The 25791-nt window shown below is 37.3% G+C and overlaps 1 protein-coding gene across 1 annotated transcript in view; it reads left to right on the top strand.

Annotated features, from left to right (window-relative positions):
- Positions 1-25791, top strand: part of LOC134527589 (BMP-binding endothelial regulator protein) — a 367253-nt gene that overhangs the window by 299836 nt on the left and 41626 nt on the right. Inside the window, exons 6-10 of the mRNA XM_063360406.1 lie at positions 7984-8232; positions 11363-11559; positions 16815-16974; positions 21745-21932; positions 24244-24728. Of these exons, the coding sequence (XP_063216476.1) occupies positions 7984-8232; positions 11363-11559; positions 16815-16974; positions 21745-21932; positions 24244-24728 (1279 nt within the window). The remainder of the gene's footprint in view (positions 1-7983; positions 8233-11362; positions 11560-16814; positions 16975-21744; positions 21933-24243; positions 24729-25791) is intronic.

The following is a 25791-nucleotide window of genomic DNA, read 5'->3' as shown; positions in this document are numbered from 1 at the left end:
CTTGAGGCGACAAGCCTTGCCTGTCATCACCGACCGCCGTTGTTATCCTCGTGTGTGCCAGCTCTTTCGTTGTCGTCCATTCAGCTTTATAGCCTAAACCACCTGGCACCGTAAGACCGTGTGTAGCCACCGTCCAAACGTGCAGCTTTAACCAAGGATCCGATGTTTTATCGCACGGCTTTTATCACTAGCGACGGATATCTCGTGGGAAATACTTCGTGGCCGCACATGCTGTCTGACGATATGAGGATTTTCATTCACCTTTAATAAACTCGCGTATCCGGTTCACGTAACAAGTTCATGATATTCACTTTTTACATGTTTTCGAGAATTTTTATTTTATTTTTAATTTAAAGTCTAAAGTCTTTGTGGGTGGCGAAGTTAAGGCAAAATAAGACGAAGTTGTTTTGCTACATTGTTTTGCATATTTTTTTACTTTTGAAAATATTTTATCTCAATTTTGTATATTGTAAGTTGAATACCGCTATGTTATCGAATAATGGGTTTTTAATGTGACCCAAATTATATGCAGCAAAATTTTCACAGACATTACTCGATAGTTCCTGCTATCTGTTATGTTTCCTTAAAAATTATTACTATGTGAGAAAAAAATACACTATATCGTTTTATAAAATATGATAGTTTTGTAACTTCAACTTTAACAATTTAATAAGTTTAATATTGATTACTCATTATTTGAAAAAAAATTATTTTTGCGAAATTCGCTTTGCTATTTGTCAAACTTTTATATTGGAAATGTTTGTAATACCGACTGAAACTGACCAATTTTTACTAGTTATTTGATACGCCCTGAAGAACAGCACTCCGTTGACAAAATAAAAAGGAAAAAAATTATGTGCCACCCGGAAATAATTATAAATATGACAACTATGTTATCGAACATTGTAGAGACCCGGGTATTCCTCGGATATCTTTAGTCGCAAGGCAGACTTCGTTTATTGGCCCCGGCGCTATATTTTCACGAATGTGGGCCGACAAACTATCGGATAGCTTTAGAGTGACGGAACTGCGTAGACTGAATGAGAGTTTTGTCAGTAAGAAATCGGCCAATAGAAAAAAACCGAATGAGGTAAGAATTTACACGAGACTGCGAATTTCTGCCTGACACACCTGATGATACAAGAATTATCCGGGTCTCTAAAGATGCAACCTTAACTTGATATGAGCGCGTTTGTGAAGTCTAACCTGGAGACCACCCCCACGTTGCCGCTAGTCAGTCAGGTAAAACAATGAATAAAGTTAATAGATTTTTTTTTTTGTGAGTTCCACCACTGAAACTGGAACACACGCAGCTGTTACCGGGGTCTCTGAAGTGTGATCGTTCAGTCAGCAGACCTTTTCATTAACTTTATTTTAACTTACGTTCAATAATTGGTTGTCGCCTATCGACCGTTCGACGTATATTCGCGTCGCGCGCGGCACGGAGCGAGAAGTGCGCTCCTTCGACCCGCCGCCTCTTCCACGTGAAGCTGCGCTCACGCGAGTCTTACGAGGGAGGGGGGGGGGATACTGAATAGGCGGGATACGGCCACTGTGTGGTTGAGAAATGCCAATATCAATCAAGTTTTCAATATAAAGAAAACATAAAAATTTCTTAAACATAAAGACTTAAATAAAAAACAAGTAATTTTACAAACATTCTTAGTCCAGAATTTATGGAATGGTGTATTAACGGAGTGGCGTATTGAGTATAACTGCAAAATTTTATACTTTAGAAAAATTTGTTGATAATGTTTAATTATCTTGGTAGCAATTAAATAAGGAATGCCTGTCATGTGCACATGTTCGATTGAAACCTGTAAAATTGTTGGCTTCTACAAAACGGTATTTCCAAGTCACACTGGTTATTGACATTGGTTTTTTTTTTTAAATTATAATAAGTGTTGTTCCAAAAAAAATGTTTAGTACAATGCTCTTTTTTAGTTTTTTACTGAGATGAATTTACGACATCCTACTTTAACATTGTATCTTTGTCTGGTAAGTATATATTTGCATATATTGGTTCAATATTTATTATTAGCATGATTAAATATATATTTTATTTGGTTTTTTAATGACAGCTAACATTAATCTAAAATGATTACATGAGTATTGAAAATAATTAAATTTCTATCAGATATAACGCTATTCAAAATGGCGACGTTTCTTCACGCGAGAAGCACACAGGTTCCTTTTACTCGCACACCTGCATACTTCACTTCCAGTTGGGACAGCCCTAGTGACGTCACTTCCGGCGACAAGTTCGTGCGAGTGTATACTTGAGGCCGGCTTTACATTAGCCCAGTAAATAAGTTGAGTGGCGAGTGGACGAGTGGTCGAGAGAACGGCAGGAACAGGCGGGCGAACGTTCGCACAAGGCAAGAAGATGCTCGAGTGCCGAGCTGGGAAGACGTGCATTGATCACGTTCCGGCGCTCGTAGTCACTGATGAACTCTGCGAACACGTCGTCGTCCATGTCTTGCCAGTAGAGGGTTCATGTTGCGCTCGCTCACCGTTTTGCCAAACCACTCGACTGAACCGTTCTGTTCACTCACGGCGATCTTTACTAAATCGCTCGCCACTCGACTAAATTGCTAGTGTAAACAGGCCGCTGATCGCGAAGAACACACGTGCCTAGTCATCACCAGCGCACGCGCGCTGCCGCGGCACTAGCTGGAGGGATGTGTCAGCAAGCGGTCCTCGTGACGTTGGTACAGATGTCGCTACAAGTGGCTTTTAAAATAAAATACTGGAACACTCATACAACTGCATGACTGATGTAGAACGTGTTGTATTAATAAGTTATTATATCATGCCACCTACATACGATACCGGCAGTACAAAGTTTAAGACTTTATTTAAACAAATAATAACACAGTGTAAAAATATTGCCAATTTTTATTTTATTGGAGCGCAAATTTAAATTTCAATTAGCAAACAGAGCCCACGTTATAAATGGTAGTTTGAAAATAAATGTAATGCAAAATACAAGCATACATAACATTAAATATTTATTTTAAGAAAAATAAAAATTTATCAATAATAATAGAAAAGTAATTGCTTGCATCTGTACAATATAGATCACCTCGATACATATAGTAGGCTTAGTGATAATTTTTTATCACATAGTGTGTTTAGTTAGCGAAAACGCTTAATAAATGAAAATGAATTAAAAACCTTAAGAGGTTACACATAACAAATTTGAAACCAGTGAATAAATGTTATAACCGATGTAATTGTTCATTATAATTACTGAAAAATATTGATGTTGATAAACATCTTCGACGTCAGAAAGTAGGTATTTTTGCATATCAAGGCAATACTAGTTTGGTATATAGGTTACGAAGTATTATTTTAATCATAAAATATATTATAATTCGAGATCATAGCACGGGCAAAATTGACGTTTGTAATAAAAAAATTTAATTGTAAAGTTATAAAAGAACACTTGATGTTCGTTCACTTGAAACAGTTTTTAACTTATTTAGAACACAAACGAACATGGCTACCACAGCGGCCCAAATACTCGACTTCGGCTGGTCGCTCGGAGCGTCGTAAACGGAAGAGCTCAACATAGCCGAGCTAATCCGTGTGCGTGCTATTGTAGACTCTCTGTGCCGTGAGACCCGTCTCCGTTTCTGCGCCGCTGTAGGACGGCGGGCCCAAGAGAATGGGCCTGGCGATGTGTGGTTTGGGGAGGATGGCTCGAGGGAGGAGGGGGCGAATGGGCAGGTACCCGGCGGGCGGGCTGCTCGTAAATCACGGAGGGCCGATCAGCCGCGCAAGAGCAAACAAAAGACAGTCGAAAAGAGAGGAGCGAGCGCGGGACCACCGCAGTGGGACCACACACACGGCGCGACCTCTTACGTTAAAGCTCCGCTTCGCTTGCCAAGCCGGATTTCTATTATTCCTGTATTCCTCTAATATTATAGATGTTAATGAAGAAATGTTACGAAAATTAGATTATGGAATTAATTTTTTTACGTGTTATCCAGCTGTGTATCACGAACAATGAACTTCTAACAAGAGACCGCGTCACAATTACTGAGGCAAAAATTTTAACTATAAATATTTGCATGGATTTTTTTTTTACAATTATAAAATAAACAGTAGCCAGGGCCAACGTAAGAAATAAAGGACCAAAGTGCAAAAGTATTTGTCGGGCTCCTTCCATATTACTTAATGTACAAATTTTCAAATCCACAAAATTAAAAAAAAAAAAAGTCTTATTTCTGTACACATTACTGTGGCCATAACTACAAACGTGATACGTGAGTATCACATAGCTTGCAAGATGGATTCTATAAGCAATAGAGTTGTAATTATCGTTCTAATACCAAAGTAAACCCACGCATAAAAAATAAAATCAACGGGAGATTTTACATCCCCCCCCCCTTTTTTTAACCTTTTTTTTTTCGACGACCCTGCTAGCAGTACATATCGGACATTTACCATGGAACAAAATAAATGCTGATATAGTAGAGTATCCGAAGATATCGTGCTAGATAAAAATTAAAAAAAAAAAATGGCATGGATGTGAAATAAACGAGGATTAATCTATCTATGCTTTCAGACTTTCTGTTCACTTTTTTAAGAATCAAAAAATTTTAAAACACCAACCGCACTCACAAACCCTTTAGGCCTCTAGGAAAGCAATAAAGTAAAACAAAATGTGATGTGGCTGTCCCATGGACACGGCCGTGTGTTGTACGTGAATACGTGTACGTAACAGATAATATTTTCTATGCAAAATATAAAATACGCCATTTTATGTATTTTATAACCATGTTTGAACACTAAGAATTCATCATCCACTTGCATAATTGCAACCGCCCCAGCTGCAGATGTACTGGCACCGTCGTTTATCCACTCGGCCGCATTCATTCTTTTACGTTCCCGGCACTGCTTCACTCGGTCCTGTTGTGTTTTATTGGTATCATTCGATTGCTTTTGGGAATACCTTTCCAACCGTATACGATCTCTGTATTTGGATTTGGCTTTTTGTCGCGTATAGGCCGGCATTATATATTTTTGATTATATATTTTTTATTTTAACACCATATATATTCACTGTAACTATTTTACACTAATGTTTTATACATGCAATCGATAGATTTTAACGAGAGCTGACGATTTAAACGTAAACGAACGTCATAGCTTCTCCGACTCAAAAGTTATACTAAATGGAAATCTTGAAACGCAGCAAAATGACCTCACAATGGCGGCGCTTCCCCCTCCACCGCGTACGATGAGTCACAGTCCTCATTTAGCGTAACAAATTCTTCGATCCCTTAGCTATCCAGTGGTGTAGTTAAATTTTGGATGGAGATGATAGATATGTAGCTGCAACACCAAACTGTAACCCCCCCCCCCCCCCCCCCCCCGATTTTGTTTTTTGGATTGCCTCCCATTATGGAAGCAATTTTAAAGACGTATTCACGTCAAAAAATAACTCTGGAGCTGTGTCGGATTGCACATCCGTTGCTTTAAAGTGAACCTTGTACGATAGAGAGTCGCTCTCAGCGTATTCGATTGTAACGAAAGGGAGATATTAACTGCTGTAGAAGCGCCGCGCCAACTTCGCGCCATTCCCGAAACTGCCTCGCCCACACAAACGATGTCTTTTAACATGTATTTCCGGCTGGTCCTTGCGCGAGCTCAAGTAGACAAACTGATTTTAAAATTGTATGGTACACTTAAGTTTGTTCAAATAAACACGTTCTTTAAATTACTCATGCAATGGGGAATTTTGATTTAATACGGTTTTGTGGACATACGCCATTGCAGTTTTGCACTGTTTGTCATAAAAAAATCAAGAACGTAAATTAAGAAATAAAAATTAAAACATAAACCCACAGAGAACAAAACTAAATCAGCTATGTCAAACAGATAAACCCAATGATGTACCTAAACAGGTATTATGGACAACACAACGAAGACAGCACAGACACTCACACCCAAACTTAAATATCAGACAGATCAATAATTCCGTGGAAGGAATTTATTGATGAAAATAATAGTCACAACAACACAGACGAACACAGTGGGATAACAACGAGACAGTTTCAACAATAATAGTATCAGGCACAAACACACAAAGACTGATCAGTCTGTTTGTGCCTGATGACGGGAACAGATGCCAGATTCCGAAACGTCGCAACTGTCTTTTCATAAGGATACCTATATCATATCTTTTTATCTTCATCTGTTCTTATTTTTGCTGCGTTGTCTAGATTTTATTGTCTGCCTGCATTTAGTGTTATTGTTAAACTGTCTTGTCGTTGTTAGCCCACTGTGTTCGTCTGTGCTGTTATTATTTTTTTCATTACTAAATTCCTTCCACGGGTTTATTGTGCTGTCTGATATTGAAGTTTGAATGTGTTTGTTTGTGCTGTCTTCGTTGTATTTTCCATTACACATTAGGTAAATTGTTGGGTTTGGCTGTTTGACATAGCTGATTTAGTCTTGTTCTCTGTGGGTTAATGTTTTCATTTTTTATTTCTTGATTTTCGTTCTTGAATTTTTCCTATAACAAAAAGTGCAAAACTGCAATTGCATATGTCCAAGAAATTGTATTAAATCAGATATACACTGTCAAAATACACTTATTATTACCTTAGTTTCTCGGTTACGACCAACTCTATACACAGACATATGAATCTTCATGCTACCGTGTCTGCGCAGTAAGTTACCAATTTTGAGCACCAATTTTGATTGCTAAAGGCCTCCACACACGATCACTCCAACTCCCTCGTCGGACTGCTCAACTCTAACTGACAGTTTGGACCAAACTGAAGCCTTCACTACACGTCAGTCCTGTTGTTGCTATTGGATGTATTGTTTCGTCGTAGAATACGGAAGAAACTTAGGATGTTGTGATTGCAGTAGCACTTTTCATTTAAAAAAAAAAAAAAGGGGGAGGGGGGATAGAAAAGTAACCAAAGATGTCTGCCGCGACACTCAGCTGATTTATTGATGGACTCATTGTTTGTACAGACAGTTTGGACTGGAGAGGCGCTGTTCCCACACACGGCAGTTCGAACTAAGTCCTCTCGAGCCCACAGTCCGATCTGATGGGAATCCATCAATTCGTTAGTCCATCAATTCCAACCGACTAGTCCACCAACCTTGTTCACATACGACGGTTCCGACAGTAAAGTCCTGACTGACAAATCCGAACTGAAGGTTCATGTGTGGGGGCATTTAAAGCTACGCCTCCTACCCTTCTTCCTTAATAACCGGAACCCGTACTAATCTGCGATGTAAACTCAAGGTCATACTAGCGAGCTGACTGTACACGCCAAAAACCACATTTCACTTGCTCCTCCGAGGATAATAATTAAGAAGTTACTAAATTAAAAATTAAAATTTAATGGAAAAAATAAAAATGTAAAATTTGTAAATTTGTATATTTTTATTAAAGCAATTGTATCGCAATCAAAATAGGTTCGTTGTTATGCTGGGATCAGATTGATTCCCGGGAATTTATGCTTTGTATTGTGCCAAGACGTACATTAGTTGAAGTTTCTTGTTCATTATTTTCTGAATAACTTTCCATTAGTAACTGCGCACATTAATAAGCATAATAAAACATATTACAGCCTGAATAATGAGTACTCTATAATTTTTTTATGTTTCTAAAAATAATGCTATATTAACATTAATCAAAATTTAAAATTATATGCCAATTATTTAAGTGCAACAATAAATGTCTAGTATTGTTTAAAAAATTTATTTTATGCAAAAAATAACAACACCAAAAATTTGTACCAATTCAAAATATTTTTCTTGAAGTCTCACAAACGTTTTCTCAGAAAAACGTCTAAAAACAATTTAGTAAAAGTAAAAAAAAAAATTCTGTATAGGGATAGACGATAAAGACGTTTTTGCTTTATTCCAAATAAAAAACAGTGTACCCATATGCCTCGGTTTTCACTTGAGAACTCAGCGAGCAGGAACTGAGCGAGATGCTGGCGTGTGCAGGATGCTGGATCAACGGCCAGGACCTGCGGAAAGGACACGAGGTGACCATCACGGAGGACCCGTGCGTGAAGTGCCGCTGCGAGCAGGGTCGCACCGCGTGCACCAAGCAGGCGTGCCCCGTTCTGCACTGCCCGGGCGACAAGGTGGTGACCCCGCCGGGCGAGTGCTGCCCGCAGTGCAACGGCAGCCGCCAGAGCCTGGAGCCGCCGAACGGCAAGTGCATGGTCGGTTACAGGATACACAGGGACGGTGAGTTCAATCTGCTTCTACATACCTGTCTCATACCTGTCAGTCGAACATTCACTGCATGGGTGGTTACACCATACACAGGGACGGTGAGTTCAACCCGCTATTACATACCTGTCAGTCGAACAATAGCTGCATGGGCGGTTACACCATACACAGGGACGGTGAGTTCAACCCGCTACTACAAACCTGTGTCATAACTGTCAGTCGAACAATAGCTGCATGGGCGGTTACACCATACACAGGGACGGTGAGTTCAACCCGCTACTACATACCTGTGTCATACCTGTCAGTCGAACAATAGCTGCATGGGTGGTTACACCATACAAAGGGACGGTGCGTTCAGCCCGCTACAATATACCTTTGTCACACCTGTCAATCGAACAATAGCTGCATAGGCGGTTACATCATACACAGGGACGGTGAGTTCAACCCGCTACTACATACCTGTGTCATACCTGTCAGTCGAACAATAGCTGCATGGGCGGTTACACCATCCACAGGGACGGTGAGTTCAACCCACTACTACATACCTGTCTCATACCTGTCAGTCGAACATTCGCTGCATGGGTGGTTACACCATACACAGGGACGGTGAGTTCAACCCGCTACTACATACCTGTCTCATACCTGTCAGTCGAACCATAGCTGCATGGGCGGTTACACCATACAAAGGGACGGTGAGTTCAACCCGCTACTACATACCTGTGTCATACCTGTCAATCGAACAATAGCTGCATAGGCGGTTACATCATACACAGGGACGGTGAGTTCAACCCGCTACTACATACCTGTGTCATACCTGTCAGTCGAACAATAGCTGCATGGGCGGTTACACCATCCACAGGGACGGTGAGTTCAACCCGCTACTACATACCTGTCTCATACCTGTCAGTCGAACATTCGCTGCATGGGTGGTTACACCATACACAGGGACGGTGAGTTCAACCCGCTACTACATACCTGTCTCATACCTGTCAGTCGAAACATAGCTGCATGGGCGGTTACACCATCCACAGGGACGGTGAGTTCAACCCGCTACTACATACCTGTGTCATACCTGTCAGTCGAACAATAGCTGCATGGGCGGTTACACCATCCACAGGGTCGGTGCGTTCAGCCCGCTACTATATACCTTTGTCACACCTGTCAATCGAACAATAGCTGCATGGGCGGTTACATCATACACAGGGACGGTGAGTTCAACCCGCTACTACATACCTGTGTCATACCTATCAGTCGAATAATAGCTGCATGGGTGGTTACACTACACACAGGGATGGTGAGTTCAACCCGCTACTACATACCTGTGTATTACCTGTCAGTCGAACAATAGCTGCATGGGCGGTTACACCAAACACAGAGACGGTGAGTTCAACCCGCTACTACATACATGTGTCATACCAGTCAGTCGAACATTCGCTGCATGGTCAGTTACATCATACACAGGGACGGTGAGTTCAACCCGCTACTACATACCTGTGCATTACCTTCAGTCGAACAATAGCTACATGGGTGGTTACACCACACAGGGACGGTGAGTTCAACCTCCTAATACATACCTGTGTCACACTTGTCATTTAAACGTCATCGGCTACACTACCATGTACATGTGTATGGATGGGGTCTAGCCTATGCCTGTGAGGCCAATGTTATCAGCTACACCATCCATAGGTGTGAAGAGTTCAACCCGTTAACGCGAGTGGTTGGCCACAGCCACTGTTATTTTGAATCATTTCTCAGGAATGGTTTCGTTTCCCTAAGCTGTATTTACTGCATCTCCTTTCATCTTGGATATACTTGTTTGAATGCGAACAAATTGACTACTTTACCTAAAACTAAAGAATATTAAAAAGCGTAAGGGTATGTTGAATTTTTTATGTAATTAAAAGCAAATGAAAAGGTGTTTTTTAACACCCTTAGTCATTTGCTTTTCCATACGGCCTGATGAGAGCTATCCATAAACTTGATAAAGCCCACAATGTGAAAAAAAAAAAATGCATGTAGAACTGTCACACGATATTTTAGGATAATTTTGAATCAATAAATTAAACACAAATGTTCATACTTTGGTCTGAAAATGGTCCTTTTTTTTAAGCTCTTCAAAACCTTTACTCCACTTAAAAAAAAAAAACTATATAAATTCTAGGAACCAAAATTTTGTACCCACAAACCTTTCATATAATTAATCTATCGAATTTTGAACGGTTGTAGGTACCATATAACTCTACATGAGAGACTTTGAATTTATTGTTGTTAAGATTATTTTAAAAGTTCTGCATACAGAATGCTCTGTTGGTTGTAAAGTATGATTTCTGTTGCCTTTCAAGCCGGCCACAGGACTATCCTGTTCTTCGTTCTCTTCTCACATTTCTCAGAGTCTGTTCATTTAGGGTGTATAATGCTGCAAGTCGTATGGTTCCTATGAGAATAATACTCGTATATCGCATGACTCCATCTTGTGTGTGGATGCTGTGTGTGCATTGCTGACTGCATATCTTCTGTGTTCATTCGGCGGTTATTACTTCTTAACGGTTGAATCCGAAATATCGTATTTTGAGTAATGTCACTACACTTAAATCTGTGGTAATAGTTTATGTTGGTGTCTATGTTGATTCCTAATTGTCAATTCTTCGTTTTGTTAAAACCATCAACTGTAAGGTTATTTAACAGACTGTTGAATACAAGATGGTATCTTTATTGGTTCTGTTGCTACCATCAACTGTATGGTTATTAAATAAAGACTATTTAAACCTGGATGACCGGTTTAATTTTAATTTTATTTTATTCAATTTCAACAGTTAACTTTATGATAATTGCTTGAAGACAGTTGAATACTAGATGACATAATTTTTTTTTGTTCTGTTGCAACCGTTTACTGTAGGGTTATAAATTTTAAAAAAAATGTTGAAACCTGGATGACGTGGTATTTGTTCAATTATTACCGTTGATTGTGTGATAATTGCCTGAAGACAGTTGAGTACTAGATGATTTTATTTTTGTTCTGTTGCAACCGTTAACTGTATGGATATTACCTAAAAACTGTTGAATGCTAGATAACATCTATTTGAGGTTATGTTGCAACCAGTGAGCACATAGTGGCGGTGTGCCTGAAGCTGAGGCGTGCTTGCAGCTGCGAGCTTCCACGTGGACCAGTGCACGAGCTGCCGCTGCGCGAACGGCACGTCGCTGTGCCGGCGCACCACGTGCCCCGTGCTGGACTGCCCGCTGCGGGGCCAGGTGAAGACCCGCCACTGCTGCCCGCACTGCGACCAGCGCCTGGTGGAGGAGCTCCGGGCCACCTGCTCGCACGGCGGCCGCACCTACGAGGCTAGTAGACCCCATGCATCACTTGCTAGCTTTACAATGAATTTTTTTACGTGACAACGTCTAATAAATGGATGAACGCCGGATGCACGCACGAAAAAGTGTCCCGTAACGCACATTGTCCCACTACGGATGTCCCACTACGGATGTGTCCTATTATGCTCATTGTACGCATGCGTGGCATCTCTCTTCATGCTCATTGTACGCATGCGTGGCATCTCTGTTCCACTCGATTGGAACAACCATCGATTTGACTTTTCAATCATATTTTCGTCGTTTGAATTATTAATATTACGTAATTTAACGATCGTCCACCGATTTTCAGCACAATCGGTACGGTTATTTAAAAGTAATGTTGAATATTCAAATAATTTTTAAAACTTCCACAACACAAAACAAATTTTTTATATGTATATATAACATCTGAAACAATTATATTCAATATGGCCTCGTGGCCTTGCGGTTAGCATCACTGACTACCAATTCAAAGATAGACGGATCGTATTCGGGCCGCTGCACAATTATTTTGTACTTTTAAAAATAAATACGGCGCGCGCAACACTTCAAAAGTAATAAATATATTTGAACTAATGAATGCAAATAAAAGTAAATTTATTAATTAAATTGTAGATTTTTCTTTTCACCCCTTCTTTGTATCCATACAAAATAGTGATAATTCAATAAAAATGATTAAATTTTATTCATAAAAGTATGCAGAGGTAGATTTTATCATACAAAAGATGGAAAAATTATAAAAAAAAATTCTTCCTCAAAGAATATAATATTTTTAATGCCTAAATGGTTTGGTTTTAGAAACCTATTACGGCTCAGTCTCAGGCCGAATATGATATTTCATTTTCTTCTGGATCAATCATTTCATCAATGTTTTGTTATGACGTTGTCACGTTAAACTATCGTTCGTAAACCGACTTTACAGACAACCAATTTTTTTTTTACCAATAGAATTTTAATTTTTTTTTTGTTCTACTATCGGAATATAAACAAGCGTAAAAAGAATATTTTGAAACCCAACCGGGCCCCCCGAGCATTTTCCTATCCCCCTCCCCTTGATAACTTCCACCCCCTCTCTTCGGCTCTGCTTAAAGTACACTGTTAAAAATTTTCACCTTCAATTTGCGAAGAATGCTGGGTATAAATTATCCGGGGATCTTCGTGATTTACGGCTAACTTTGTAAATTTACGGACAATGAGTTTACTTGCTTTAAATATGAATTCCAAATAATGTTATTCGTATTCTAACAAAACATTCAAAAAACTGGTTATCTATGTATATTATAAGAACACTCTTATATGTCCACGTGGGTGTTTACCATTGTTTAGAACGAAATACACAACTCGGAAACCAAAATACGACGTGGTTTCTACGAAGATTCAGTTATTTGAAATTACGTAGAACACTTCGTTTATTGCTTTAAATTTTTCGTTGAAAAGTCCGTAATTTTACTGTAATTTCTGATAGTGTAAGAGATATATGGTTGCTAACTTTGAGACAAAATAAAGCATTATATATTTTTTAAATTAAATAATGAATGGTTTATCTTTCACTGATTTGACCCACATTTTTATACTAAAGATAATAAATATACAGTTAAATTAGGTTTTATAGAGTGTTGCATTCTGTATGCAATAAAATCACGAATGCATATTCTTAACTACGTCTAAACAGTGTAATTGTTATATGTACTCATTTCAAGAAAATATACGTACTATTTTGGTTATTTCCGTTTTGTATGTTCGTAAAATATTTTCAAAATATATTAATTATGGTATTGAACTATATCGAATATGACATCGCATCAGCGGTCTATTATGTCTCTAGGTTATTGGCTTAGCATCATCTCAATATTGGTTTTTCAATTTTTGGCTATTTTCATATTTTTAGACTATCGAAGCTAAGCTGTAGTAATTAGGCTACCCAGCTATGTGAATGCAGAAAGGTAACCTCTAGTGAATGGCTCTGATGTAATAATTCAAACATAATATTAATATAAGAAAATTTGACTGCCCTTTTTTAAAAAAAAAAAAAGAATAAAATGTTTAGCATATGCTTAGTACGTCCTTAAATTATTCTTGCCATGACGCTGATTGAATTAAAATAATTCCAAGGACATACACTATTGTTGTTTTACACTTGTTGTTCAAGAAACACCCCAAGAATGTACAAGGAACATAAATACATAAACACACGGAGAACAAGACAATACTAGGTGACTTCAATTGCTACACATTCCTAGATAGCTCAGACGAACACATTGGGCTGTCAGCGTCGAGACTGTGTAGACTAGTGCAGCTGTTACGTCATTTGCAATCGCCTTCGTGAAATAATAACTAATTTCCTCCGGGAGGATAAACATTAGTCAACACCAGACTAGAACAACACAGGCCTCTCTCTCTCTCTCTCTCTCTCTCTTTCTTCCCCTCATTCCCGCTGTCTGGGAATGCTAGAGACTGAAGAGTTATCATGGCAGCTGCTGGAGATTGTATAGTATTATTTGTCTCTTCCCCCTCATGCTGTCTCCACATGGCAGAAAGGTCAAAATGGTGGCTGCCAACAGTGTACATTATAAAATGTGTTTATACATCTCTCTTCCTTCCCTCTCCTTCTCTCACACAAAGAGAGAAGCGTGTTTCTATGTGTGCAGGGATATTTTTTAGTTTTGAAGTAAATTACTAGGCACTCTCAAAAACTCTACAGAAAATATAGAAACAAAAAAATATGCTTGGATACATATTTGTAACAAATAAATTATAACATTGTGTGTTCATGGTCACTTGTGTAGATAAAATTATTAACTGTAAATAAAATAATGATATAGTTTCGTGAAATAGAGTAAATATGGAGGAATAACTGGCCTGATTATAAAATTATAAAAGAAAATAATTCATAAAAATATTGTAAGCTAGTCTTTCAGTGCTCGCCAGTGATGTGTGACATCTAACCTCGGTAACTAACAAATTTATGTGTTCTTAGGTTGTAAATAAACTTATAGTACCAAACTCAGACACGAAATTTAACGCAATTTCCTTGAAAATAATGCCGAACATGATGAATAGATGAATAGTATTAATTTTAAGCTAAACGGTAAAAATGTTTCCCCTTTATAAAACCTAACTATAATTATGTTTATCAAGATGGTACTAGTGATTTCTCAGGACTAGCCGTTCAACAGGAGTACCGAAAACGTCACATCTAAATGCATCAACGCTGAACATGTGATATTTCCCTCAAGACCGGAATTATCATCGCATGCGTTTTTGAGGTTATACTTCTTTAGGCGCGCGGAAAGTGAAATTTTAACCATAAATGCCTTAAAATAAGCGTGCATAACAAAACGCAAATTTTACTTCTTAAAAGTCCAATGCGCATGCATACAGGCACTGCTATACATAGTCACGTAGTCTTCAAGAAGGCCGACCCACGTGTGGCTACATGCACCCGTGCATGTATTGCAAACATCGGGGGATGCACTAAGTGTTTTGGTGTACCAAAGTAAACTTTATGGCAGTACAACTACCTTGAAATACATTTTGTAAACTTGAATAGTCATGACAAACAAAAATAACATCTTTTAAAATGCCTATAATTTATAAGCCAGGAAAAATGTTTTGGGATAGTTATGTCATAAACGATAGTTAACAATCTGTTTTTTTTTTTCTAAAGCATCTTTCAGGTATTTATTGAAACTAAAAGTTATAGTTCAATAGATAAATTAAAACAGAATTAATCTAAAAACATTGATTATAACCGCATTTTTAAAGAACAAAGTAATAGTATATTTGATATTTCTTAAACGACAGAAATAATTTTGTGAATACATCCCACAAACAAACTTTTAACCTTATCAAGTCAACATTTACGATTCAACAGAAAAAAATTTCTAAGGCCGGGCATTGAACTTCATTTTTAACAAGGAATTTTATTAAAATAATTCCTATTTTGTTAAAATTCACTAAACAGGTAATACTATAAAGTCTCCGCATACGTTAAAAATTATACTTTGAAGGCATTACTAAATATTTACCGAAAACATTTTAAAATCCATATTATAACACCAAGTATAAGTTTGTGTATTTGTTTTTCTTCAAACGAATTTTATGAGTCTAAATACTTCATACATTCAAACAACCATAAAAGTTATTGATCTTATTCAAAATTATTATTTAATATTATATTGTACTGTTATTAAAAAAAGTTAAAAAAAATTCCAGTGACAAAATTTTTAACCGCGTCCCTTGAGGTTACCAAGCACACGCTTTACTACTAAGCTATTAGGCGAATTTTATAACAATGCCACAGTGGTTATACACTTGGTGCAGACATTTTAAACGCGCAAGTGGAAATGATACAGAGGTCCCCAAGCCTAGGAATAACCATACAAGCTAATTAGATATTTCCCGAACGATGGTGAACGCTGTGTAGATACATGGACATCCATGTAAGACACACGTGCTATCACTTAGCGCCACACAGTAGACAAACTTAGATTTTATACTTGCTCGATAATACGTGATCCATGCCTTGTTATTGGGAAAATAAGCATGACAATTAATATTGGATACAAATATTGTTTTTTTTTTCCTTTTTGCAGTACGTTCGGGTTATTTACATAGGCGAGCCAGGTCCTAAATTTCCCGCTTGGATGCAGCCTCTTAAGAATTATCATGAACTACCAATACCACTAAAAATATTGATTGTTTAAAAACTATATCTTTGTTCATGTCTCTCAAATGTATGAATAATATCTTGCCAAACTTTTTTATGCAAGTATATAATATTAAGGGGGTAGAGGTACTAACCTAAAACGCCACATTGGTTTTAACAATTTTACAGCATTTGTTTTTTTAATTTTTGGATATTAACATTTTTCCTCCGTAAACGCAGAGGTAACACATTAAGAGATTCACAACATATTATATCATAGAATCTATTACATTATTTTTACAGTTGTAATCACACCAAAAATTAGTTAGACATTAAACACCGTGACTCCACAGGGGAAACCACTGGAAGCAGTTAGACATTATTAAATACAGGTATTCCATTAACATATACATATATTATGTTTTAACAAGACCAAGTCTTGACAGTCAATGGCCTAAAAGCTGTTAAAGAAAAGATAACTTATTCTTAATGAACGTGCAGTGTACGTACAGTGTAAGGGGGTTGGTTCCTAGAGCCCTAGCCTGGGCTGTGGCGGAGCGGTGTGAGTGATGGGACGCGGGCTTCCCCCAGGTAGGAAGGCGACCGGTGGAAGATCAACCCGTGCCACTCGTGCACGTGTGTGGGCGGCCAGCCCATCTGCTACATGGAGCGCTGCCCGGCGCAGAACCAGCCCTGCCCGCCCAACCACCGCTGGGAGCAGGACCCGGGCCAGTGCTGCCCCCGCTGCGTCGAGAGTGAGCACGCTCGCACTCAGCGCAGACACCCTTCATTTTATTCTTTGAGCGCGATCAGAGTAACATTTCAACGCCGAATTTTAATGCAACTTTTCCATGAAAGATTGTTGTGAAACATTTCTGACGCGAAAAGGACAGAGAATAGGTACTTAGCCAAAGGGACATAAAGAGAGCACTATTCTATATACGTTTCTGGGCTCGTTTTCGATCTCCTCTTTGTGCGATAATACGTCCCCCGCAAAAAAAAAAGAGAAAGATAGATGAACAATAGAATAAGACAGAGAGTGCGCACATGTGCTTGTTTCAGATAATATATGTAGGTATTCTATACAGTAGTCTGTGAGTGCCTTGAATTTTATATTTGCTACCAGCACGCTCGTTTTCCTGTGTTCCACCAGCAGCAAAGAGAGCGCTGATGAGACAGTCCCTGCATTTCCCGCATAGATAGTGCTACGAGTTATGAATTTAATATTTCTTTCAGATATATGGCTTGTTCCAAATGGCAGAATTGTTTGAAGAAACAATAACATGCACAGTTTTTCTTTGTGGTGTGAATATTTCAACAGTGTGTAGTAATTGTTGTTATTAATATGTAATTACCGATCCGAGCGCTGGTGCCAGCGCGTGGATTTTGAATTGTGTCCGCCATCTTGGATAACCTTAACCTTTTACCTTGACATTGACCCATCAGCTATATTGGATCCACCATCTTGAATCCGTTTTTTGAGTTCCGCCATTTGGTCTTCCGCCATTTTTAATTCTATAATTTTCCACCATCTAACACCCCAGTCTCTAATGTTGCATTTTGCGTTACAGCCCCCATCTTTAAAATCCGTAAATTTACAATTTTAATGCAGAATATTAAAAAATTATATAAATTTAATTAATAAAATTTTAAAATAAATACCACCACCGCCATTTTAAAAAATTGTCCACCATCTTAAAAATCCGTAATTATTATACAATTTTAACTGGAAAAAAAAATATTTAAATACGATTTCATTCATTTAACAGGTGATCTTTGAACTTGATTTTTAACCTTGCCTAGAACTTTGACTTGACATTTGACCTGGTACTTGACCTCTAATCTGACCTCAGAAACCATCTTGAATTTAACAGTCTTAAAACCGAACACTCCAATCCCCGAATGATGCAATTTTCTTTACGGCCGCCATATTGGAAATCCGTAATTATTATGCAATTTTAATGGAAATAATTTTAAAATTCATAAAAAATACTTAATTAAAATTTAATTAAAAATATTATGGAATCCCTGGTTCGAAATCGGCGAGGACATTCGATTAAAAATGACGATGGATACTTCCTCCACAGAAGACACCAGCAGACTGACGTCACTCCTTTAATGCCAAGGCAGATTACGTCAGCCAGTATGACGTCATGGCGGTTTTGTCTGCTGGAGGTTGCTGCCGCCGTATTAGTATAATTTTTCCCGATAGAGTGCAGTATTCTTTTATTTTCAGAGCATCCGCCATTTAGAATTTGGCCGCCATATTGAAAATACATTTTTTTAAGCTAGAAATTCAAACAAATTCAGGAAATTCAGCAATTTTTTACTGTCTATTTCAATAACCTCGGTTCGATCCTTGACTGATGCAAAAAAAGTTAACGTTAGGTAAAAACTCATTATTTAACTAAAAATACCAAAAAAACTGACATGTTCAAGAAAAAAACAATAAAAAGACAAATAAAAAATTCAACATGAAATTTTTACAAATACAAAAACAAACGAACAACTAGCCTTTCTCGTTTTTTCTACAGTCTTCTTAGAAAAAAAAGAATCACATGTATAAAAGGAAGCATATTAAGAAGATGAAGCACATTCCGCCTACCTGGGCACACATACGGTGTGCAGAGCTTCAGGAAAAACAACGCGATTTCAAAACTACTCAAGATATCCGAGTGGGGCCTATTTACGAATAGCATTTAAGAGTTCGCTGAGGACCGAAAAGTACTTTTAATTTCGGATTAAGTTTTTAAACTGTATTTTTAGAAGCGTTAAAATGCCTAAAACGCGTGTTTTCAGAGTAATTTTTAGGCATAAAACAATCAGTACAGATTCTTGAAAGCACTTAAGGGGCTTGCATAACACCTTTATCTTCATTTCTCCGCCATATAATGTTACGGTTACCGCTCAAATTTCACAGTTATCCTGTGACGACGAGACGAATGCGCGCCAGTTCAGAGACTTGCGCTTAGAGGCTATACCGCGCTGGAAGCACCAGCGAGCGTCGCGCTTATCATCCCGCCTCACTAACACACATACACCCCTGACGAGGCGGGCCCCTTAAAAAGGAAGCACATAAAAAAAATAAAGCATATTTGGAAGTACATTTAACGAAAAGGACGTAGTATTGGTTGTAAATTCAACTCAGTAGGATACGATCTCGTCGCAGGGATACGACCTCATCAAAGGGATACGACGCAAGGATAAGATTTCATTGCAGCAATACGGCACAGGGATACGATCTAATCGCAGTGATACGATCTCATCGGATTGATACGACACAGGGATACGACTGGTATTATACTAAGAGAACTCAGTATTAGTTAGAAATCTGACTATGAGAATAAAACAAAAATTTTTTAAATAAAAAAATAACATTATTTTTCATTTTCATACACAAGCAGGTAAGACAGGTCATTATTGTATGTAGCCTGCGTTTATTAGTTCTTTGATTATGGTGGCTGCTTCGTTGATGTTCGAATATTTTCCTTGCCAAAGCGAAGCCAATATCTTATGAACTTCCCATGATGTTTAATCGATATCTCTTTCTTGCATGTTTATGATAAATATTTTAGTAATCACTATCGTCCCAGTGATCATGGTAAGCTTTATAATAATTTTTTTTATCACGAAATTTCCATCGTTTTACCTCAGTGCATCATCATTGGTAGCTTCAAATTCTTCTTCTATTATTCTCATTTTCTGTAAAATCGCTGTTGATATCACGGTTTCCGGTATTATTATTTAATTCTTCAGCTTCAGTAACAGAAAATTCATCAGAGAATTCTGTAGTAAATCAAATCCTTCACGACTCATCTTAGGAAAATTGACATCATTTTCTTCCTGTAGTAATGTATCTTGCTGTCGTTTATTCACTGCTGCTAACTCATTAGATTTCAATGCAGGTGATGCAGTTGCCAAATTGTGGATGATTTTTGTCAATTCCACAAACATTTGGTACAAACACAGATATGTGTACCTTTGCAGGTTTATATGTGTTTTATTTTTTATTTTTTTTTAATTTATTACTTCGTCCAAACCGATAGCTGTAATTATCTCAACATAGCACTTTCCGCAAAGGAATCTTTGCACAATTGCCTTTCTCATGACATCGAGCATTGTTGGTTTCATTGAACGAAATGCCACAGTATCGACACATATAAGCCGACGATGACATTACTGCTTTTTGAACCATGCTGACTATTTTTGATATGCCATCAAAATCATATTTCTTATTTCAAACAGAAAATGATTCAACCAGTATCGAATACTATCTCTTTCGAAATACCTTCTGTGACTAATACCAGATGCATACAGAGATTTTTATTTAGAAAAAGATACTTAATATAAATTTTATTATTTCATCAGCGAGAGTTAATTTGCAATTTTAAAGACTCGTGGCCAAGTAGTTCTACTTTTCAACAACAGATGTCACCATGTGTTCCGTAGCGGTAATTTTGATTAATTTTTTATGTGGGATGCAGGATGCTCACTCACGATTGCATAAGGAGTAGGGCTTCGCTAGACATAAAGGAGAAGAAAGTTCGTCTTGCATGATAGTGATTCTTAGCTGTCTTAAGGCATACTATTTAACTAAGAAATGATTTTTGTCTGAATTCCACCTGATAAAAATATTTTAAGTGCTGATTTAGTAACAGAAATTCACTAATTAAATGTAACTCTGAATAGAAATGCATGTCTCATTAAGTAAAAACATTTTCACGTAGAGACTGAGTTCTCAGAAATAACCAGAAGAATATCAGTAGAAGTCTCGCCAGTAATAACCAGGAGCACACGGAGAAAACCAACAGAAACTTCGCCATGAACGGCCAGAAGAACTTGGAAAAACCAACTAAATATTGGCACGAATAATCAGGAGTACATGGAGAAAACCAACAAAATATTGAGATGAATAATTAGGGGCACACGGAAGAAAATTAACAAACATTTTCCTCAATCAAGATCAGTGAATCACAAAAAAAAAAAAATCAATATTAGAGATTGGGGTGTTAGATGGCGAAAATTTTGTAGAATTCAAAATGACGGAAAACAAAAATGGCGATATTGTAAATGGTGGATCCAAGATGGAATATCCAATATGCCCGTCGAGTTTAAGGTCAAAGATCAAGGTAATCCAAGATAGTCGCCGAGACATCACAATACAATATGGCAGATACAATCCACAATCCACCCACTAGCACCGGCGCTCGGATCGGCATTTACATTTTACTATTGTTAATTGATTGATAAATTATTATTAATAATTCATGTTTTTTTAGAAAATTTTCTTCTTCTCTCTTTCTGCCTTTACCCCTTACGATGTAGCTACATTATTTTATTTACCTAAAAATATATATATTTTTAATTATTTAACTGAACAATGTTAAATGTTTTGGATGCTTGATATATTATTAGTTTAATATTTATAAAAATCAAGAATCTTAATTCTGAAAGTACAATCTGTAAACATCAATAAAAATGTGTATTTTAATCTTTTGGATACAAGCAGTGATAATTTGTTGCAGACGATGGCGTGTGCACAGTTTTTGGTGATCCACACTACAGAACGTTTGACGGCAAGTTCTACAGTTTTCAAGGCTCCTGCAAGTACCTGATGGCCGGGGACTGCGAAGGACGCAGCTTCAACATCCGTGTCACAAATGACGCAAAGTCGACCAAAACGTCTTCGTGGACCAAAACTATTTCTATGAAAGTAAGCATTTATCAGATAACTTAAGCTAGTTACAAACATATCTAATCGATTTTACAAGCTACAACACATGGACTACTTAATCCCTGCACTTTAAATATTGTATATATCCCCGCAGAGTTAGTTATTTTCAAAATTATATCGCAAATATAGGAAAATATAGGATTTCGTGACCATTATTCAATGCTCCAATATATTCTTATAAATGCCATAGTAATTTTGTGAATCAGGGACATGTAAAGAAAAGATTGAATACGGTTTACTTATCTCAATTGATGCAGGATTACGTCAGATATGTCTTCTATGGTTATATTGAGTTATAAATATTAAATAATTTTTTTATGATCTGACGATTCTTTTTTACCCATGACCTCAAATTTTCCATGTGTTTAAGAATTTGAAGATCATGTCTAGAATTTATTTTACTAATCATCGTTTGACACTTTTATTTGTACACTGCAATTTCCATAGGCACTTAAATATTCTCTGCATTAATGTTAAATGAAGTGGACGTTTTTCCCAATAAACATAATCTTTCCACATTTCTAAGGATCTGCAGAAAAAATCAATTGGAAGCATTGTTGGAATCTCAGAAAGATAATCATGTAGAGAATACTTTGTAACACTAAATATACATTACCATGTATTTTTTTACTTTATTTATTTTAGGAATATTTACAGACATTTTTCTTAAAAACTAGTGTACACAACCATAATACCAGAAATAGATACTTAATTGATTTTAATTATAATCACTTATCTGAAACAGGAATGATTTTGAATAATTTAAGTGTCAACTTTTTTAAGAGGTTACCTTTGAGCACAAGATCAGTGTCTTTTAATAAGTTTAGGCTAACTCTATAACTATGACTTAAGTCTAAACCTTTGTTTACAAATAAATAATGGAAGATTTAAATTTAAATGAACTTAAGTTTGAGTAAAATTATGCTAGTGTAATCTTATATGTAGATATATGTAATGTATGTACTTTTGTACATGATGACAATGTCTATTGCACTACGTGTTAAATGACAATAAGGGATTATGATTATTATATAATATAGGTGCATTCCTTGATAAATATGCACAAACCAGAAATGATAAACAGTTTAATTCTAGCACATCCTAAGTATTACAGTAATAGCTCTAATTATTAGGTTGGACATTGGAGACATTTTATGCTGCTTGGATTCAGAGAAAATATTACACATTGGACATTGCTGTAAAAGTTTATTTCGCAAACATTTTTGTGTAAGTAATATATTCTATATTAAATTACTGATAATAGTAAAACCATTTTAACAACTCTTTATTAGTTATTTAAGTGGTATTCAAAATTTAGCTACTTGTTTCCTCGTCAGATATTATTAACGGCACATAGGCCTATCACTACATTTCCCATCTTTACTTATTCCTAGTCTTCTAACTTTATCCCTTTTATCTATAACCCAGGGATCTTGCCCTCTCTGCTACATCCCTATTAGCAGTCATGGTTGGAACTGTTATATTTGAGTAGTGTTTGGGATCTGCTCTGAAACTTTAGAAATATATGAACAATTTTTTTTTCTTAGAAGTAAGTTGAGTTGATCCTTCTGCAGTTCTTGTTCATGAAATTTACAAAATAAAAAATAATAGGTAGTTAATTTAGCAATAATTTATAATGAATTGTTACTATTCTTTTTACTTAGAGCAAAAAGTTACAAAAATAATACCAGCACACCTAGAGGAAGAAATTTACCTTGAGGTACACCTCTGTTCGACCATTCTACAATTCAAAATCCATAAAATCAATAACAAAAGCTCTTTAAAAATTGTTCATAAGTTTTTTTTCTTCAGAATCCTAGATTTCTTTTTAACTTAAGCAAAGCACGCTTCTAAAAATCTTGAACAGAAGAAAGACTTAGATTGCTTTCTGTCTCCTAATTATAGTAGCTTGCTTCTTATCCAATGCATTTTCCTAAGAACCACAAACTTTAGGAAGATGTTCTGTTATCTTATAATTACAGCATGTTGTCCTTTTCTGTAATGAGAGTCGCGTCACTAGAATACTATTTTGACGTCTTTTAAATTCCATGTGTTGGACTTTTTTGGGCACTTTTTCTCTAAACATTTGGTCACAAAATGTAAAATTATATAACTAATAGTTCCAGTTTCTTTATCTTTCAGGTATGCATGTATCTAGGAGTGACGTATGCTCCCTGTCGCACACAGGTGGGGAACATGAACGTCAACTGTCTTCAGGAATGCTTGGCTTGAGAGTCATGTACACAGATGGGGAACGTGGCCAGGAATGCATGCTCCCTGATGTACACAGGTGGGGAGCGTGAAGGTCAACCTGCTGCAGAAGATGCGCGTGAAGGTGAACGGCAAGAGGGTGGAGGCTCCCTACAGCCTGGACGGCCAGCTGACCATCAACCGCACCGACGACAGCCTGCTGGTGCACACCAGCCTGGGCGTGAAGGTGCTCTGGGACGGGTCCAGCTTCCTCGAGGTGTCGGCGCCGACGTCCTACAAGGGCAAGCTGTGCGGCCTTTGCGGCAACTACAACGGCCTGCGGAAGGACGACTTCACGAGCCGGCACGGCAAGGTGGTGGCGAGCGCCGAGCGCTTCGGGCAGGCGTGGCGCGTGGGCGCCAAGAAGGCGTGTGGCCGCCGGCACGAGGACGCGCGGCCGGAGAGGCGCTGCGCGGACCGCTCCACGGGCCGCTTCAACCGCGACACCAAGCTGTGCAAGCGGCTGCGCAACTTCGCGCTGTTCGGGTCGTGCCACGGCCGCGTCAACCCGGCGCTCTACATCGAGTACGTGCCTGCCCGTCCTTTGTTATAACGCTGTCAACAATTACGTACTTGTCAAGTTCAAAAACACTTAGTAATTTTGTCTCGCATGAATGCATGCATACAGGTCACTATGGATCTCCAGAAGGGTAATGAAAGAAAATATCAAGGCTCGACTTAACTAGCCATGTTGAATTTCATTCCATATTTATATTTATGTTAGAAATTAAACAAAAATAAATACACATATTACCTTTCCTTTTAAAAGACAAAGAAAATAACTGTATGGTCCATTGATTCAAACATAACATTTTAATAACATAGATATGCCAGAATTTTAGTTTTAATTTCACATAAATTAAGGCATACATTTGGCAGAAAAATCACAAATCAAGGAGGAAGGATACAAACAATATGATACCATTTTGATTTCAATCATTTTAAGGGTACAACAATTTTCGGTTGTTCGATTTCCCTATATTTAGCTTTATTAAAGTGTAGTATGAAATTAAATGAGTTGCCTCAGTTCAAAACGACTCGTTGTTATACATAACTTATTGTGTGAAGCCATTGATAGGACTTTACTAATTTTTCGAAATTTTTGCAACTTTAATAAACTGTTGATGAACACAATTCATAGTCTTCGTAAGTATATTAATGTTTGATAAATTCTTTGGTTAAAAATAGTTTTCTATTCCAAACTATAAATTTGTCATACATGAATGTAAAACTGCTGGAACCTAAGTGCCGTTTTTCGGGTAATATTCTCCCCTTTAATCTTAAATATATATCACCCACACACAACACACACATTCATAGTGAAATATATGTTGAGAACTCCTTAAAAAAACTAATTGACATGATAATACAATGTCCTTACATATTTTCTGATGATCATGGATACGAAAGACTTCATATTAGTTTGAACAGTTTTAATTTCATAACAATATTTGTGAAGTTTAGTTTTGAAAAAGTCCTTGTTAAAGCAAAGGTCACACAAGAATTTTACAAAGAAAATATCAGAGTACAAATTCAATGTATTATTACCGTTGCGGTCATTCGCGAAAATAAATTAAATACGTTACTA

This window comes from Bacillus rossius, chromosome 1 (genome assembly GCF_032445375.1).
Source record: "Bacillus rossius redtenbacheri isolate Brsri chromosome 1, Brsri_v3, whole genome shotgun sequence".
Taxonomy (NCBI): Eukaryota; Metazoa; Arthropoda; class Insecta; order Phasmatodea; family Bacillidae; genus Bacillus; species Bacillus rossius.
This window is presented reverse-complemented; position numbering and strand designations above follow the sequence as displayed.